The 18,946-nt window shown below is 37.5% G+C and overlaps 1 protein-coding gene across 1 annotated transcript in view; it reads right to left on the bottom strand.

The window, feature by feature from the left end:
• LOC122815361 (solute carrier organic anion transporter family member 1A1-like) overlaps positions 1-18,946 on the bottom strand; it is a 418,921-nt gene that overhangs the window by 285,050 nt on the left and 114,925 nt on the right. Inside the window, exon 3 of the mRNA XM_044087816.1 lies at positions 4,835-4,976. Within this exon, the coding sequence (XP_043943751.1) occupies positions 4,835-4,976 (142 nt within the window). The remainder of the gene's footprint in view (positions 1-4,834; positions 4,977-18,946) is intronic.

The raw sequence follows: 18,946 nt of genomic DNA, 5'->3' as shown, positions 1-18,946 counted from the left end.
ATAAACCCTTCATCAGGAGTTTTTAAGTTACTCTTAGATACAATGCTTAAATATCCTTGTGCCTAGAAAGGGAAGTACATCATTTACTTCCAGTTCCAAAAAAACTAAAAATTGGACTACAGCTCAGAGAGTCAGTGTGTGTGTGTGTGTGTGTGTGCGTGTGTGCGTGTGTGCGTGTGTGTGTGTGTGTGTGTGTGTGTGTGTGTGAGAGTGAGAGAGAGAGACAGAGAGAAAATGAAACTGTAGTAGACAGTGTCATTCCCTGATACAAAAATCAATCTTTGCTTTTTATAGCAGGGATATATTTTAAAAATGTTTCAACAGTTTTTGGAAAATTTTTAGCTTTCTAAATTAAGTAGACATAATACTGCTTTAACAAAAAGTATTGTTGCTGGTCTTGAGCAATAAGATGTTGAAACTTGTGCTATGAAATAAGATATATTATGCTTCATGTTTTTGCAAATTAGGCATGTTAGGCTGAGATGCATAGTTACTGGGATCTGAAGTGGGGACCCTTTATGGAGTGGCACAATATCTGCATTCCATACCACAAGAACATGCCCTGTTCGCTTGCTGCTGTTGATTAAACAACTTGGTATGTTGCAGGGATCCATAGACATGGCATTTTTTGCTTTATAGAGTGCAGTTCAAACATGTTCCATATTAATCTTAGAGGAAGGAAGGCAGTCAGAACTTTGCAGATCTTCAATAACTGTTTCTGATGTGAAGTTGTCAGTAAGTGGCAGTAAACTTATCTGCAAGAATATTATCAATATCTTTAGGAACAGAGGGGCTATACCATTATGCATTAATTCATAACACTGCTGTTTGCTATTTTGTAATTGTCTGATGTAAAAAAAAGATTTATGATCATCCTTATCTTTGGATGTTAATTTAAATTCATTTTCTACTGAAAGCTGTATGTTGTTTTGTTACATTATGGTAACTTATAGATTTTTGCTGTTCTTGTTGATAACGTCTTTAATGTGGATACATTTTGACTTATAAAATGCTGTAATTAGCTTTTTCTTCAATTATATAGCTTATTATTTTTTGCATTCCACAAAATATCTTTTGTTTTTTGTTTTGGCTGTTCCCCAATGTATTTGGTTTTGATGTTGCTATTAGCTGAAGCTATACAGGAGCTGGAAATATTGCAAATGATTTTTTCAGTCTCATCTATAGTTTTAATGCATTTGAATTTTTAAAGTTCTTGAATCAGAGATACTTGCTATGGTGATTTTAGATGTCGTAAAGGAAAAGATTACGGATTGTGATTAGATTTTACCAGAGATGAGGATAACACAGGAGTAGTGCATGTAGATGTAATGTTAGTGAGGAGAAGGTTAAGAAGGTTTTGACCGCTAGGTTGCTGGTTAACTATTTAGGCTATTGGTTAACTATTTGTAATACTCAGTTAGTAATATTTGAGTAATTCAAACCTTTGTGGTATAGGTGCACCAAATTCACACATTTGGCACATCTCTAATCCATAGCAATGGTTCCTGCTACACGACTTCTCACAGGCTACCTCATGGGTAGGTGAACACACATGCTAGGTAGACAGGTGTATTCACACAAATACCATACAAGCAGGGAGCAGGACATATATAAAATGTTGCATATGGTTTGTTGCAGGTGATGCCAGATTTATGCTACAGTACTGGTTGATAGCCCCAAATTTACCCCCCCCCAATCTCTGCAGGAAATAGCATGTATTTTGACTACCAAAGGGAAGATTGTGATGTCTAGATACCTCAGGAGAGGTACTCCAATACAGTCCAGCCATATGTAAAAAGTCTTTGCAGTGTGTGCCATGTTACACAACATGGCATTGATCAACAACTGCAGCATCATGACATGGCTTTCCATACCAGTCAAAGCACCATTAGACAGACAGGGTAGAGAGTCAGGTGAGTAATATACAGTGGCAGTACCTCAAGTGAGGCAGATGAAGAAAGAGTACAGCACTGGCAAAGTGGCAGTGTCTGGTTTACAACTATGGGTCATGACACAGACAACACAGATTGAAATTATGCTTGTGGTATCTCACTCAGGATATGCAGGCAGTACAATGACTGGTCATGCTGTGCATCATATACCACCATACCATACCCAGGTTAGGGGGTGGGCAGAGCACAATCATCATCATCACCACTTCCACAGGTGAGGATACACAGAGATAGGTGTTTATATCACTATAATATGGGGTAAAGTCATAATATGTGATCACGGGGTGGTAAGCATGGGAAGCTCTGAGGGAGTCAAGGAACATTTCCTAAAGTGGTGGGGAAAAGTTGCCATGATGTGAACATTGGCAGTGTCTACTTTATTGGCTTGTGGTGTCAGGGTTCAATGCTGTTCATGGCACAAAGGGGGTAAAACTACAGGTCTGCATGAATGCACCCTGATGGGGATTGCCCCATGTGCTGATTCTGATGAGTGGCATTGCCCATTAGCTGAATCATACCCACTTTACTGGGAGGGCAGATAGTGTACCTACAGTGGACAGGGAAGGGGAGGAACACAAGGGTGTGTAGCTGTACACAAAACTTGTTAGTTAGTAGACTTTCATGGTACGCTCTGGAATGCACATAACTAGGACCATAACCTCCTCCCTTTATGCACGTGGTTATCATCCGCAGTTCATGATATGTGCAAGCTCCTCCTCTGTTCAAGCACTATAGCCATGCTTCAACATCTGACAGTGGATCCCCAGTTTATACTGGCAAAACTGAACTCTCCTAACAATAATGTGTTCTTATGTTCCAGTTTCCTAACAAACAGAGTACTCTTTATGGTTATTAGTGTTCATTGTTGGTTTTCAGTTGCAAGTCACAAATCTAATGGGATCAGTGAACAACAAAATATCCACTGTGAGTATTACCCTAATGTCATCAGAAAAAAAAAATAATACTGATGAATAGATTTGTGAAACAAGAACAAAACTCCACCACTTATGGAGTTTGGTCTGGTTTGCCTATAATAATAATAAATAACTAAGGAAGTACATATTCAGTAAAGACCAAGCTTCAACTCTTGCTACAGTTTTAAACCTATCTTGACCTATTAACAGATTCAAATCCTTATTATATTTATTACCCAAACTTTGCGCATTGCATAGGTAACTCAAGATGATCAAACCTTCTACCTCTATCTGTATTGTCTCTCAATTTCCTAAAAGGATGTAATGTAATCAATAATTTTGCCAGATAAATAACCTGGGACTTCATTGCTTAAAGGAAGCTTATCTTGACTGTACATTTTCATATCGCATGTAAATTTATCCCAGTATTTCAGAATACTGATATTATAAACCATTCCTAATTGTCATAACCAAGTACTGCAATGATGAGTTTTAGTCAAACAGTAGTCATTCCATTTGTGTGAGGGTATAATTTCACTAAATGCCAGTGTTCATAGGTTCATAGGTTGGTACTAGGCTATCGGCCCTAGGACCTATGCAAGCCTAGCCATAACAATTCCCTGGATATTTCTTCCCACAATATTTACTTCTCTGGACCCCTGTCTAGCAGGGTGACTGACATGATCCCCGGGGTGAATTTCCTATCTCCCATCCAATCATCAAGGTTCCTTTTGAAGAGGGCCAATGAGGTGCTCTGCTTGACATGTATGGGCAGTCTATTCCAGAGTATGGGGAGCCTCTGGGTCAGGAACCTATCCCTCCAGCATGTTTTATTCATTGTGATGACAAGGTTTAGATCCTTGGAGCGTGTGGCTCTGAGGGATAGGGATTCCTTTAAGTGGAGCATGTCCAACAGCTCAGGTTTTGACATGGCCTTGTATGTTAAGCAGAGATCGCCTCTGAGTAGACGATATGCCACAGAGTATAGCTGGAGTTTTTTTAGACGGTCAGCATATGGCATCTGCTTTCATGAATATGAAATACTGTGTGTTTCGTGTTATTCAGCTGGTATTCCAGATGTCATGGCGATTATTTATATATTTCCTATGGAGTTATATCATAATCATGCTCTTCCTGATATCTTCAGATAGTAATATATTAATGAGGTTGTTGTTTGTCTTTCGGCTTTTTCCCGGTAAGGGGTTGCCACAGCGGAACTCTGGTCTGCTAATGATTGGCAGTAGATTTTTACGAAACATCGAGGTGCCAGCTCGACACCAAACCTTTAACAAAGGCACGCCCATTTATGCACGCATGTCTTTTGAACGCTACCCAACCACAGGGAGGACATGCAGACTCCACACAGAAGGCACTCCCAAGCCAAGCCGAGAATCGAATGGGAGAACCTCTTGCTGTGAGGTAACAACGCTACCGCCATACCACCACAGCATATTAGTAATATATTAATGAGGTAAAGTTATATAATTTGTTTTTAATTTTGTGTAGAACCTGAAGAGTTCCAAATAAAATCTTTATTTATGCTTGACAAGCAATAGCTCACTGTACAATGTACCATAAAACAAACATTTACTTAAAACTACCACTTACAGGTTAGGGCAAAGGTGCAACAATGTAGGGCAGTAATATGGTTACACTTTCAAAACGTGCTTGGCTGCTAGTTTATGCATTATGAATTATCTTGACTACCTTAACTTATTTTTGATGAGTTCTTTTCTTCATATGGAAGGCAAGCATAAATATTCATTGCTTGCCAAAATTATTAGCTAGTAGTGACACTGAGTATTAACTTACACATGGATTTGTCTCTCTTGTAAGAATAAAATTGTTAAGCTATATGATTCTTTTTTGTTTAATGTCATATTTATTATCATGTGTACAAAGCTCTCTACAAATCATTTTACGTTGACTTGACAGCGACAGTCTATCAAAAATTAAAGTTAAATTTACCAATTTCAAAGCTTCCATCAATAAGTCCAGTCAGAGACGTTGAAATATCAAACCTCCTTTCGATATGTGTAAGAGAAGTTTTTGTGTAGCTTCCAGATAGTGCTTTTGCAAAGTAGGAAAAGGACAAAGCAGAAATAAACATCTGTAAAGATAAAGAAATTAAGTTATTTGGAATGGATTATTATTTACTAAACACAGACAATGAAAGTGAAAATATTTATTGATGGAAACAAATCATCATGAGTGTGAAATATGTATTATCACATTCAAGTGAAATTACATAAGCAAGTGAAATAACAGATCTAACGACTGTGTTTAAATAACTAATTCTGTGCTAAATCTTACAGTGGTACAGTCTGGCAATTCACTGCTTCAGTATTTGAATTGTAAAAGATCAAATCACAAGCAGCTATAAATCAAATAATTGTAACAGATTATTTTAGTAGAAGATGTTAACTTTAGTCATAGGGATCGCAATAATTCTCATAAATGATCAGTGGCAAATATTCTGCCATGTGAAATTCAGGGTAAGAAAATTGTCTACCAACTATTCAATAAAAAATATAAATTTTCTTTTGTGAAACAAAGTTAGATTTAGCCAAAACTGAAGACTATAAGCCACTGAAAAATATAGCATCCATTGTCAAGAGAGGAAAACAATGAGCTTTGAAGGGTATGTAATGTAAGCAAAAATGCATTCGAGTCTCAGGCTGTGTGTAATAACATCACTGTTGTACAGGGTCACCACAAAATGATCCTGGCTTTTCTGACATCCAAGGAGTGATAGTATTACACAGTGATCTACATTCATACAACATTACTGTATTGTTATACAATGTGTTATTTAAAACTGCAATATGTTTTAGTAATGTCAGTTGAAAATGCTGACATTATGGTTAATATCATCCCAGTGCCAGCAGGTCATTAGGCAGCTGATTGTGAATGTTCATGGCTGCTGTATAGTTAAGGAATTGGAAAGAGTATGATGTAGTTTATTACTTAATGTCTGTATACAATGAGATACACTTTCAGAATGAGGTAAAGCTGAGTACCTTATACACCTGGGCCATGATGACATAATTTAATAAAGCGATTCTAAAATTAAATGTTAGAACCATTTTATTACCATACCATACCATACCATACCATACCATGCCATACCATACCATACTATACCATACCATACCATAACATACCATACCATACCAAGGTTAGGGGTTGGCGGAGCACAGTCATCATCATCATCACCACTTCCACAAGTGGGGACATACAGAGCTAGGTGTTTGTATCACTATAATATAGGGTAAAGTCATGGGATGTGATCACAGGTGGTAAGCATGGGAGGTTGTGATTCTAACCAAGAGATCAATGAAGGTTTATTATCTAATGGAAATTAAATGTTTATAAGCAGCCCAGTGGGTCACTATTTAAGACCTCTGCTTCACTACCAACCTCTGGTCATTGTCTATATGGAGTTTGCATGTTCTCTCAACATCTACATGTCTTTTGTCTGTGCACTTTGGTTTCCTCTTACCTCCCCAGTGATTGTTCATATATATTGCATTTACTTTGTGCCTTGTGATCTAAGTTATTGCTGTAACAAATCTGAGACACACCAGTTCCATTATCAGTTTAACAAATTAATAAAGTATCTCGCTCTTCTTTTATATATATTTCAGAATGCATGTATACAATTAAGAAATTCCAAAGAGAATTATTGAAGCCTTAATAGATATAAAGAATAATATCAAACACTGGAGAAAGACTAAAGGCTGTAAGCAGTAAAAATACAGTGTAGCGAGTACCACTACATCAATGGACAATTTTTTTTGAAGACTGTAGACTTTTCCTGAGTTTGATTGACATCAGAAGGCTTTATATTAAGCAAGGCAGTGCAGGGTTGGGGTGTTCTTGCACTCATTCATGTACTACATTTTTTTTATTAATGAAATTTGACAACACAAGTTGCTGATATAGCAAGATATGAAAAAAATAAAGGCATGTTATATCCCTCTAAATGTACAAAGTAGTCTGCCAAAGTAGCCAGGCTTGGAAAAAAAACATACTGTAAACCGCTAATTGTATACTTCTTAAACTGTAGAAGCCTGAGAAGGACCTTGATTAGGCAGACATGAAATATGTTTTTATTTCTCTTTAATCATCTTTTTGCAAATGTTCATGCACAACTCTACCTGGACACCTTCAGCCTTGAATGGACTTGCTCTAGAATACGGCACCATTACTTGGTGAGGAAGACATTAACACCCTAGGCATTGCGTCTCTTTTCAAGGAGGGACAGGCGAGTCATAGCAGGGGTGAATTTATGAATGTTCATCCAGTTATCTGGCTCTGTACTGAAAGAGAATAGTGAAACGCGGAGCTTAATTTGAAGACATATGTTCTAAAGAAGGGGTAGGTACTACATGGCAGATATAGCTCCCCACCTTGTTTCGTTTATTTGTTTAAAGAGATTAAGGTCTGTGGTCCAAGTATTTGTAGGACCATTATACTTATGATGGTATAAGAGGTCTTGTACTACTGGATTCCTTATGGCCCAATAAACGAGGTACATATAACCCCTTAGGAGTCTGTAGGATACTGAATACAGTGACAGAACTCACTCACTCTCTTGGTAGCTCGGGGAATTTGAGCCTTTGATCTTTTTAGTTAAGAACTTCTGAGGCCTTTCCAGTTCCATGATGTATCTACTGAGATACATTCCAAAGGGGCATTGCATTCTGTGATACGCCTAATATGCGCAGAATAAAAGGTGTGAAAAACTTTTCTGATTGTCAAGATATACATTTTGCAAGGAGTTATGCAAGACAAAGCACCTTCTAACCATCATTGCAACATAATGGTAAAACCAGTGGGAACAATTCACCCATGTTCTAAGATCTTTCCCTACATTCTCATTTTGAAGTGGATTATTGTCTATACTATAAGCTGGATAGAGGATTGTTTACCAAATGTAAGAATGTTGCTCATTTTCGCCTTTAACCTGAGTCCATTTTAGTGCACCACTTAACAAATGTAAGCTCGTGTTAGAGTGTTTGTGTGTTAGAACTGGACTTGAAGATGACACCCAGTTTACAGTCATCTGCAAACTTGAATAACCAGAGATCCTCATTTGTAATTTGGAGATCAGAGAAGTAGATGCCAAATAGCAGAAGTCCTAAGACAGATTCACTGGGGAACTCCAATGGTGACCCTCATGCTATCTGAAGCACCCATCACCCTCACTGTATCACTTTCTTCCTTCAATCAATTTGCAATCCATTTAACAATATAGGGATTGGTATGGAGTGTGTCTATAGTTTATTATGTTGGCATAAGGATTAGGGTCAAATACCTTAGCAAGGGCAAGGTATGCAGTATGGACAGCATGCCCATTGTCCAATGCCTGTGTCATGTTCTCAAAAAAGTTTTCTAGTTTCATCAGAAAAAAGCTACTCTTGACAAATTCAAGTCTGATAAGAGTTTTTGATATTAATGTTAATTAGGGCCATTATGATTTGTTTCATAGCTTTGCATATGAGACTTGTCAGACTGATGGGTAAATCATTTCTGAGGTCAAAGGTGGGGCCATCCTTGAGAAGATGCATCACCACAGCTCTGCACCATAACTGGGGGACAAAGTTGGTTCCTAAGCCAGGTTGAATTTGTTAAGAAGTTGGTCTGCCAGTACCTGTTTTGTGCTGTTTGTCCGGTAGTTGTTACAAAGTGTTAAGGCTGTGAGTTATAACTCCTGTGGTACAGGGTTTGATTCCCTCAGCCCTCATTTACCTTCCGTGTGACCTTAATCAATTCACTTAACCGGACCTTGCGCACAGATCTTATATGGAAAAGGACTCTGTGTCCAGTCGGCCTACCCGGCTAACAAATGGGAATTAAATACTATTATTATTATTATTATTATTATTATTATTATTATTATTATTATTATTATTATTATAACTATTATTATCATCATCATCATTTTTTGTTTTAGAAACTACTTTTAGTAAATGTACTTTGGTAATAATTGGTGGTCAGAGATCTTCAGGGATATGTAAGATTATATAGTTGACTATGGGGTGAAGTCTGCACTGAATTTGGTTGCTACTATGTTAGCAATATCCACTGGTTCCAAATGTGTGTTTCCATTCTGAAAAATGGATACTTTATACCAAACTAGCTAGACAATAGGGTTGCTGTCAACATATAAAACCCTACCTTAGACAATTATCACGTGAAATGTGGACTAAACGGGAATGTAGCTTAGAAGTAAATCTTAATGAAAGGAATTAGAATGAAATCTTGCTTACAAAGCTACATTTATTTTCCCACAGAGACAGAAACGACAGACACAGAAAGGTCTGCACTGACTTACAATTAGTTATTCAGATGACCAAAGCTTGTATCACAGATGATGTTGCATAACAGCTTGAATCTTGAACCGCTCCGTGCACTTTTCTCTCTGGTCACAAAAAGGTAGATGCTGCTGCTGCTCTTATAGTCATTGTTAGGATACTAATCTCCTAACTTCCTGCAGGGAGTGGGATGGGCTTTGCACTACCTGTCAGTCATCACTCTTCCTATGAGCTGCAGAAACCTCAGAATGAGAGGTGCTTGCCCATTACATGGGCAATGCAGGGTGGCTTGACCCTGCAAAAAATGAGTTTTCTTGTAAATGTTACATTTGCTCATATAGTTTATGAGTTCAGATAACTGTGATGTCATGTCTTGTGTGATACAGAGAATATTTTCAGACTTTGGTGTCACAATTCTTGGGTGTCTGAAATAGACATAGTAGACTGATTTGCAGACACCATCAAGGCTGTCTTCAAATACTTAACTTCAGGCTGCTGGAGATATAATAGTAACAGATGGGAACAAATATACATATATTTTGTAACTGTTGAAGGTTATTATGATTCCAGCATGAATTACTATTCACCTGAAACATAATATTTCAAGCCAGTCGTCTGTCAACAACCTCTTTTCACTGACTCATTTAAACATGGAAGAAAATCTGTCCACATAAACTACTATAGGTTGACTAATGCCTCTAGGCCAAGATTCATAGACAAGTTTCAATAATATACAGCATGCATTTGCACCAGAATTAGCCACATGCAACCTGGCACAGACTAGTAGAGATTCATAGTCCCTTGTTGTTCTCCAGTGCAGTGAGTCCAAATGTACAACAAAATATGTATGTAAATGGCTGCACATTGACATGCAAATGAAACAGGATAGGGATGAACATAGTCAGGATTTATAGTCATATCTGAAGGAGGCTGCACACCAGTGGACACTTGATGATAAAATGGCAAAATATGCTAAAAATTTCTTAGTGGCAAATAGCAAAAATTCATGGAATAGCAACAGTGGTCATGAGGAAGTATATAGTCATTCTTAATTCCAATGTTTCCCAGTGGTACTCATGAAGTGGCATCAAGCATCAAAAGAAACCTAGCCATGTGACGTATTTAAATTTCAGTTACCAAGAAATTATTGCACTGATCTTGGATGGCATGTTCATCTCACACACAGAATCAATAGGAATGAGAAACCATCCTATACCTGTGGAGACCAAGGTGTGTATTGTTGTTACTATGCTAGGTACAAGGACCTTTCATTGACCAACTGGGGACAAGATGTTTATTTTACAGGCCTCTGCATCTATGATCCTCAGCAAGTTTTTCATCATAATGCTTCTGTATGGAGAATGTCTTTTTACCAAACCACAAGTGAGAGACCTAGCATCATATGGGCCTTCTATGACATCACCTACCTCCCTGAGATATTGAATGCCATAGATTGCATACATTCAACAATAATTGTCCCACCTGGCTCATAGTCACAAAGGTTAATAAACATGAAGGGCTACCATTCCATGAACTAACAGGTAGTGTGTGATAGATATGTAATCCATAAGCAATGTGCCCACATAGCATCCAGGTAGTTTGCATGCATATGGTATAAACCTTAGCTATATTGTTATTTGCAATGACATTCTACTGGGCTGTCTAGTTGGTACAGGCAGGCAATATGACTACCAGTAAAGTACATGGCTGCATTTACAGTGACTGCAAATGTATTAACCCTCCCCCTTTGCATAATGTTAATATTCTGTGGCAGGAGATGCTAGATACCCCTTAGGACACCTGTAAGGAGCCCACAGACCATGGGTGAACACCAGCATAAAACTACACAAGCACAAACATGCAGTATCAGAAACATCAGTTTGGCTTTCTCAACTCCTTCTTCTTCTTCTGCCTTGGCATGTCTGGGAGAAGCACTCCAGTATGCCCCCAACACAGCCTACAGGATTTTGCCAGCATGTTGCATGCTTCATAATATGTTGGTGAGGAGACAAGCTGTGCAGTCCTGGGATGCTGTTATGATTTCTCACATGGATGCACATAGGCAGCAGGGAAGAAGTATCAGCAGTGCTGTCTGGCAGGAGTGCAGTGGAACAGCACCTTTTGGCACCCACACAACTTCCTGGACAGCAAAGTCTGCAGTATGCAACAGCGCAGGCAAATTGGAGACATCTAGTCAAGACTTATGGGCCCTGAAAAGTACGCAGCAACATTGTACCAACACCATATATAAATAAGATGCATGCAGTGTTAGTATCAAGCTACCAAAAATCCAAACAAGTTGACCACAAGCCCAAAGAAAATGATGAAATGTATAACTATTTAATGAAGCACTTTTCGTCACCAAGAATACAGTAACTTCTTCAGATACCATCCAAGTTACAAGTCTCTTTTTTTAAAAACTTTGTTCAAAAATCACATGATGATAGTAAACCAATCAACCAACATAAGTTGTATACATCACCATTAGGGTTAAAGTGACAACATAAAAAAGTGTTGTTTTTTTAAAAGATAAATAAATTCTATGTATCAATTTAACAAACTGATGCCGTTACAATAGTAACAAACTTTGTCAATAAATAAAAATTATAACATCCATTTAAACTAAAATCGAATAATTTGTTAGAAAATAAAAATAAAAATAAAAGTGAAAATAAACATAAGAATAACAATGGGAATACTGAATATTGTAATAAATAATACCCACTAACAGCTTAGACAAATGTTGCTATTATAGTAATGTCATCTGTTCAAGCTCTTCAGCTTGAGAAGACAAGAAATATTACATGCTTCATTCAAACCTGGGTTGCAAAAGGCATTCAGCCTTAGCTGCCAGATCAATTCACGTTCCTCTAGAAGCAGACCATTGTGTCCACCTCTGATATCAGTTTGAATCTGATCAATAGCTTTAAACTTAAATCTATGCCCCCCCCCCCCAGTTGAATGGGAATGTTTGGCCAGTGTGTTATCAAGTTTATTTCTATCCAAAGCATAAATGTGTTCGTAAACTCTATCACGGAGCCTACGTTCCATTCTACCAAAGTAGAACGCTGTACATGATTGGCATTTGGCCATGTACACAACAAATTTAGAATCACAGTTTAATTTGTGGGCAAGATTGAAGTTCATGTGATTGATCATAAAGGACCTTCCTACTTCTACATATTGGCACATCCTACATGTGCCACAGGTGTACCTACCTTTCAATCTACTGGAATCAATTGGCACTTTACTCTCCAGAAGGTTTTTAAGGTTAGTGCCTTTCCTAAAAATTAAAATTGTTTAATTTCCCAATTTTTTAACAAGAAAATTGTCATTACTAATCAATTCCCAATTTTTAAATAAAATACATCTCACCCTAGAACTGTCGTTACAATAAATAGTTATAAAACTAATTCTATAGTTGGACATTGAGTTGTCGTTCCTTACGTCCAACTGTTGGTCCAAACTGTGGGTCAAGATGTTATTAGGTGAACCACTAAAATGGGGACTGACAGTGCGAGCACAAATTATAGGCTTGATTCCCCCTTGGTTCCTTTTGTATTGAACTTCATCTACTAGCGAATTAATTAAATCAATAGGGTAATCTCGCTGTTCGAACATGTTACTAAGTAGGTTACACTCATTGATGAAATCAGTATCAAGAGAAACCATTTTGGCTGCCCTGATCAACTAACTCTTAACAATAGAACATTTTTGTGCAAAGGGATGACTGCTAATGAAATGAAGAAAGGAATTACTATAGTTTTTTTTCCTGTATATTCTTGACACTAGTCTCTTATTGTCCTCTTCTTTAGTCAAACTAATATCCAGATAGTCAATTGACTTAGTACTAAGTTAGATGTAAATTCCAAAAAGTGGGTAGTATGGTTTAAATAGTTAACAAGTGAATGAGCCTGGGACTCATTCCCTCTGAATACAATGAAAATGTCATCCAAGAAATGGATATAGTAAACAAGGTTCATCATGTGTGAACAATTGTTAAAGACAAACTTTCTTTCCCAGTATGCCATGACTAAATTGGCCGAGCTGGCCCCACATGGCAAACCCATAGCAACTCCCTTCTTTTGTAAGAAGAACTCTTTATCAAAAATGAAATAGTTGTTAGTTAAAATTATATCTATGAGTTCCTCTATTAAATGGATCTCAATCACTGGTGCCCCTTTATTTTTTAACAATAAACTCACCCATTCAGCTGCTTCAAGTTGGGGGATAGAAGTGTAAAGATCCTTGACATCGATCGTTAAAAAATTATTCTCGATGCCAAAGTCCATGTCATTTATTTTCTGCAAGAAAGTCCAAGAGTCCTTGCACACTTGAGTTTCAGATTTCAAATATTTCTGTAAGATAGTATCTACCACCTTGGCACAAGGGTAAGTGATAGACCTTCTACCATCAATGAGAGGTCTCATGGGTGGATTTGTTAGGTCTTTATGTATCTTGGGAATACCGAACATGACAGGTGTTTTAGGACATAAAGTTGTTATGTAGTTGTGTCAGTATCAAACTTGGCTTCTATAAATAAGTCATTCAAGTAGCCTCTAATGCGGTTGTGAGCTATATTCATTTCGTTCAATGAAACGTTAGAGTATGCATCACTATTCAACACCGTATACATTCTAGTGTTATAATCATTTAAATTGAATATAGCTAAACCCCCACCTTTGTCGGGCTTGACGGCCCTCAATTGTGCATGTCTCAGCATTTGTAACGCTAAATCTTCCTCGTAAGAGACATTGTCCTTACCATGCTGTCTATTAATGACAAAATTATAAGAGGATGCCAAGTGCCTCAGATCTAATTCACATATTTTCTCAAATATACTCAAAGTGGGGTGGAGTGGGGGGTTGTATGTACTAGAGACCCTAAGAGGCTGGTCCTTAACTATGGTGTTCCCAAGTAAAGCAGTTAGATTAAGTTTCCTAACAAAACATTTCAAATCCAAAATGGTTTGCACCAAATTCATACGCCTACTAGGTACAAAGGTATTAACCCTAGCTAAATAAACAGTAAGCACAGGGTTGATGTTTAATGTAGAATAATTAAAGATGCTAAAGTCCCCTACAGAATTTTTCACAATGTTTAGCCTAGGGTTATTCCCCTGTGGTAACGTCTTTGTTTGTTGTTTTGCTGTTTGGCCCTTTGATTTTGAGGGTATTGTCTCTTTGGGATAGCGCCAGACTGCTTCTCTTTGTGAAAATTTTGATTGTCAATGTTCCCAATGCCCTCTTGTTGGTTCGTAACTGGGCGTACATTGTTGTTATTACGAATACGTTCACTCCGTCTAACAGCGCTCATATCTAGACTTTCCCCTCGCTCACCTCTGGTACAACATAGCTGGCAGTCTCTAGTTGGACAGAATGGTTGTCACCATTAATTGACCATACTTGCCCTGTCGAGGGTCTAGAGTATGCAGACCCATTGTTATAAGCTGCTTCATTTTCTTAATTTTGTTGTTCCTTAGTCTTTCCAAAAGTTGGTCTATACTTAGCAAAAGATTGTCTTCTCAAGCTGAAGAGCTTGAACAGATGAAATGACTATAATAACAACATTTGTCTAAGCTGTCAGTGGGTATTATTTATTACAATATTCAGTATTCCCATTGTTATTTTTATGTTTATTTTTACTTTTATTTTCTAACAAATTATTCGATTTTAGTTTAAATGGATGTTATAATTTTTATGTATTGACAAAGTTTGTTACTATTGTAACAGCATCAATTTGTTAAATTGATACATAGAATTTATTTATCTTTAAAAAAAACAAACACTTTTTTGTGTTGTCACTTTAACCCTAATGGTGATGTATACAACTTTTGTTGGTTGATTGGTTTACTATCATCATGTGATTTTTGAACAAAGTTTTTAAAAATGAGACTTGTAACTTGGATGGTATCTGAAGAAGTTACTGTATTCTTGGTGACGAAAAGCGCTTCATTAAATAGTTATACATTTTATCATTTTTTTGGGGCTTGTGGTCAACTTGTTTGGATTTTTGGTTTCTTGTCTTTCACCAGTTTGTTTCAGTGTGTTAATATCAAGCTATACTGGTCCATGTATGGTCATTCCTCACTTTTTGCCTGTATTTACCACATGGGAGGGAGGGTAGAATAGGTCATAGTCACTATCATGAACACAGTTGGTTAGGAATACAGTTACACACACACACACACACACACACACACACACACACACACACACACACACACACACACACATGCACACAGTGCATAGGAAGGAACATTACAGGAAGCAAAGGCAGGGGTCTTCAGCTGATAAGCACTCAGTGTCATAGATGATCTCTTGCTGTGATGTGAAAGTTGGCACTAAGTGACCATGGGCTGAGGTGCAGATAGGGATCTTGAGTTGATGGGTATTTCATGATACATGATTGGGTAGGACTGCTACTACATGACTGTTACCTGCAGGTCACAGTGCTGGCTTGTTACATTAGGAATTGGGGTTTGCCCCTAACTGGAATGGTGTGCATCTGTGAAACTGAGACCTGGAAGGAGTACGCTTATGAGGTGTCCTACCATGCTGAATGCTACTGACAGAGAGAGGCAGCAGAGTACTGAACTGTGTACCCTGTGATGCCTGCCTATATTACCACCTCTGGTATGTACCCTACCCCAACACTGAGCAATGCAACCAGTGTAGGCCGTGATAATGTCACTGGTATTCTTCTGCTATCTGCCAAAATGCATTAGGGAGGGTCTATCCTGAAACAATGTCCACACGTCTAGTGACTTTACCAGAACCAATATTCCTCTGCCCTCCAGGAGTGACACCAGACACTACTCTGGCTGTGTCAGTCTGCTTCTACATGGTGTCTTTGCCTTGGCATAGTGCAGCAAGGTAATAACACGCTTATCACACTGTTGTAATGTGCAACTGTGCCTCCCCACAGCATTTACCTTCTTGACCTCTATCTACCACACCAGAATCTCTAAAAACTGGTTAGCAGTCCTTCCTTTCTCCATCTTCCATCAGGTAGTGCCCATGCATTCCAGGTGCCTGTGACTGGACATCATTTTCAACAAAGCTGAAATCATCTAGTCGTTGACATCCACCTCCTTTTCCAGACATGAAAACAACTGTGACCACATGACACAGCACTATAGACTGTATACTCCTGGGGCTAGTAGGAGGACACCTACAGATAAATGGGTGACATGGTAATACCATACAATCATCAGAAGGCCAGCTATGGGGTTATGCCATATAAAAGATATTGAATCAGACATGAGAATGTATAAACTAAGTGGAGTCAATGGTAGATTCTAACAGGGTTGAAATGGGTGACTGCCTTGGGCCCACAACTGCAAGCTGTCTGACATACTGTGCCTTGCTCTTCCATATAAAATTGCTTAAAGCTTATTTTGTTACATTTAGCACTAACTTACTTTATCTTATGTGCTAAATGTAACATAAGAGACACTGATTTTCAACATGTAATTAAAACAAATTCAAACAGCGCTGTAAGTATTTCATAGTACTCCAGTGACAAACTTATGCACTGTATGTTTGAAACAAATTTGTTGCCTAGTGATGACATTTGAACTCATTTTTTTTTGCCTTTATTCATACACAGTGAATGGATGCATACTGCTCATATGTTTAAATGCCCAGCAGCAGCCTTTCCTTGCATGAGGAATTTAATGGCTATAGAAGTCCTACATCAGGTGAAGTATTTTTTTTGGTTCCTAATAATGCCTCATTGCACTTCCAAACTTATTTGTTTTACAACAGCCCTGATTTTTCGCAGGTTTTTGCTAGGGATGTAATAATTTTTTGATTTTCTGATAAATTACATATGATTATAGTCAATCAATAATGCCAGAAGTTAAGAGTTTCATGCGTTTTATCATTCAGACAATGCATATTAATGTAAAACCTGTTGTTTTAACATTTGAGTGAATTAGACTAATATTGTGGGCCTTTGTATTCCAATTATTTTTGGTTCAGCCTAGAATTCCTGAGCAAAAGTATTAAGGGATATGTGCCTAACAGTTTTACTCTTTTAATTGTAAAAGTTGTGGTTTTCTGGTGCATTATTCCTGAGCAAAAATATTAAGGGATATGTGCCTAATAGTTTTACTCTTTTAATTGTAAAAGTTGTGGTTTTCTGGTGCATTATTCCTGAGCAGAAATATTAAGGGATATGTGGCTAATAGTTTTACTCTTTTAATTGTAAAAGTTGTGGTTTTCTGGTGCATTATTCCTGAGCAGAAATATTAAGGGATATGTGCCTAATAGTTTAACTCTTTTAATTGTAAAAGTTGTGATTTTTCTGGTGCATTATTCCTGAGCAGAAATATTAAGGGATATGTGCCTAATAGTTTTACTCTTTTGATTGTAAAAGTTGTGGTTTTTCTGGTGCATTATTCCTGAGCAAAAATATTAAAGGATATGTGCCTAATAGTTTTACTCTTTTGATTGTAAAAGTTGTGGTTTTCTGGTGCATTATTCCTGAGCAGAAATATTAAGGGATATGTGCCTAATAATTTTACTCTTTTAATTGTAAAAGTTGTGGTTTTCTGGTGCATTATTCATGAGCAGAAATATTATAGCAATAACCCACGCCTGGGTGTGGGTAATGCTGGATTTACCCATGGTTGGCGTGGTTTGGTCCTGAGGGTGAAGCCCGAGGGACCAAACAAAGCCAACCGTGGGTAAATACAGCATTACACACACCCAGAAGTGGGTTATTGCTATTATACCATGACATTATTTAAGAAAAGAAACTATTACTTTTCTTAAATAATGGCATAGTATAATGCCTGTTTACTGCCCTTCCGCAGATGTCTGGCATCCGCGGCAGTTCTGATGTACTGCAGCTGTGGGCAAAAGCAACGGAGAAAGCAAGATTTCTGTTGCTTTTTTTTTACTGTTTTCGCTATGTTAAATGGGTTTAACATAGCGAGACAGTTTTAAAATAAGCAACGGAGATGTCCCTTGCTTATTTTAAAACTGTTTCGCTATGTTAAACCCATTTAACATAGCGAAAAAGCAACGGAGATCTTGCTTTCTCCATTGCTTTTAAAACCTGTCTCGCTATGTTAAATGGGTTTAGCATAGCGAGACAGCTTTAAAATAAGCAACGGAGATCTCCGTTGCTTATTTTAAAGCTGTCTCGCTATGTTAAACCCAATTAACATAGCGAGACAGTGTTTTAAAAGTAGAGTTATACTAATGGAAAAAAGTCCGGGCGACCGGACCTTTTTCCATTAGTATAACTCGATTTACAATGTGCACACTGGCCAATCAGCGTGCACGTTTTGGGGGGGTCATGGTATAATAAGGGATATGTGCCTAATAGTTTTACTCTTTTCATTGTAAAAGTTGTGGTTTTCTGGTGCATTATTCCTGAGCATAAATATTAAGGGATATGTGCCCAATAGTTTTACTCTTTTAATTGTAAAAGTTGTGGTTTTCTGGTGCATTGCTGAGGACCGCTGAAATCACTAAAAAATGGCAAACATTTTATTTTTAAAATTCATATCATTCATAAAATGTATTTCAATACAAATATTATTCCAGCAACCATAAGATCAATATTTAAAATTTGTCTCTGTATCTTTTGTTATTTTTTTAGTTTTGTTTCTTGATTTTTGCCCTAAGAGGTAGAGAGTTATTATTTCTTATTACAGTCAGATTAGATGTACATTGCAAAGTAAAGTGCGGAGTGGGAGTGGGAGTGGGGGTTATTTGTTCATAGGTTCATAGGTAGGTACTAGGCT

This window comes from Protopterus annectens, chromosome 11.part0 (assembly GCF_019279795.1).
Source record: "Protopterus annectens isolate FY-2018-M chromosome 11.part0, PAN1.0, whole genome shotgun sequence".
Lineage (NCBI taxonomy): Eukaryota > Metazoa > Chordata > Ceratodontiformes > Protopteridae > Protopterus > Protopterus annectens.
This window is presented reverse-complemented; position numbering and strand designations above follow the sequence as displayed.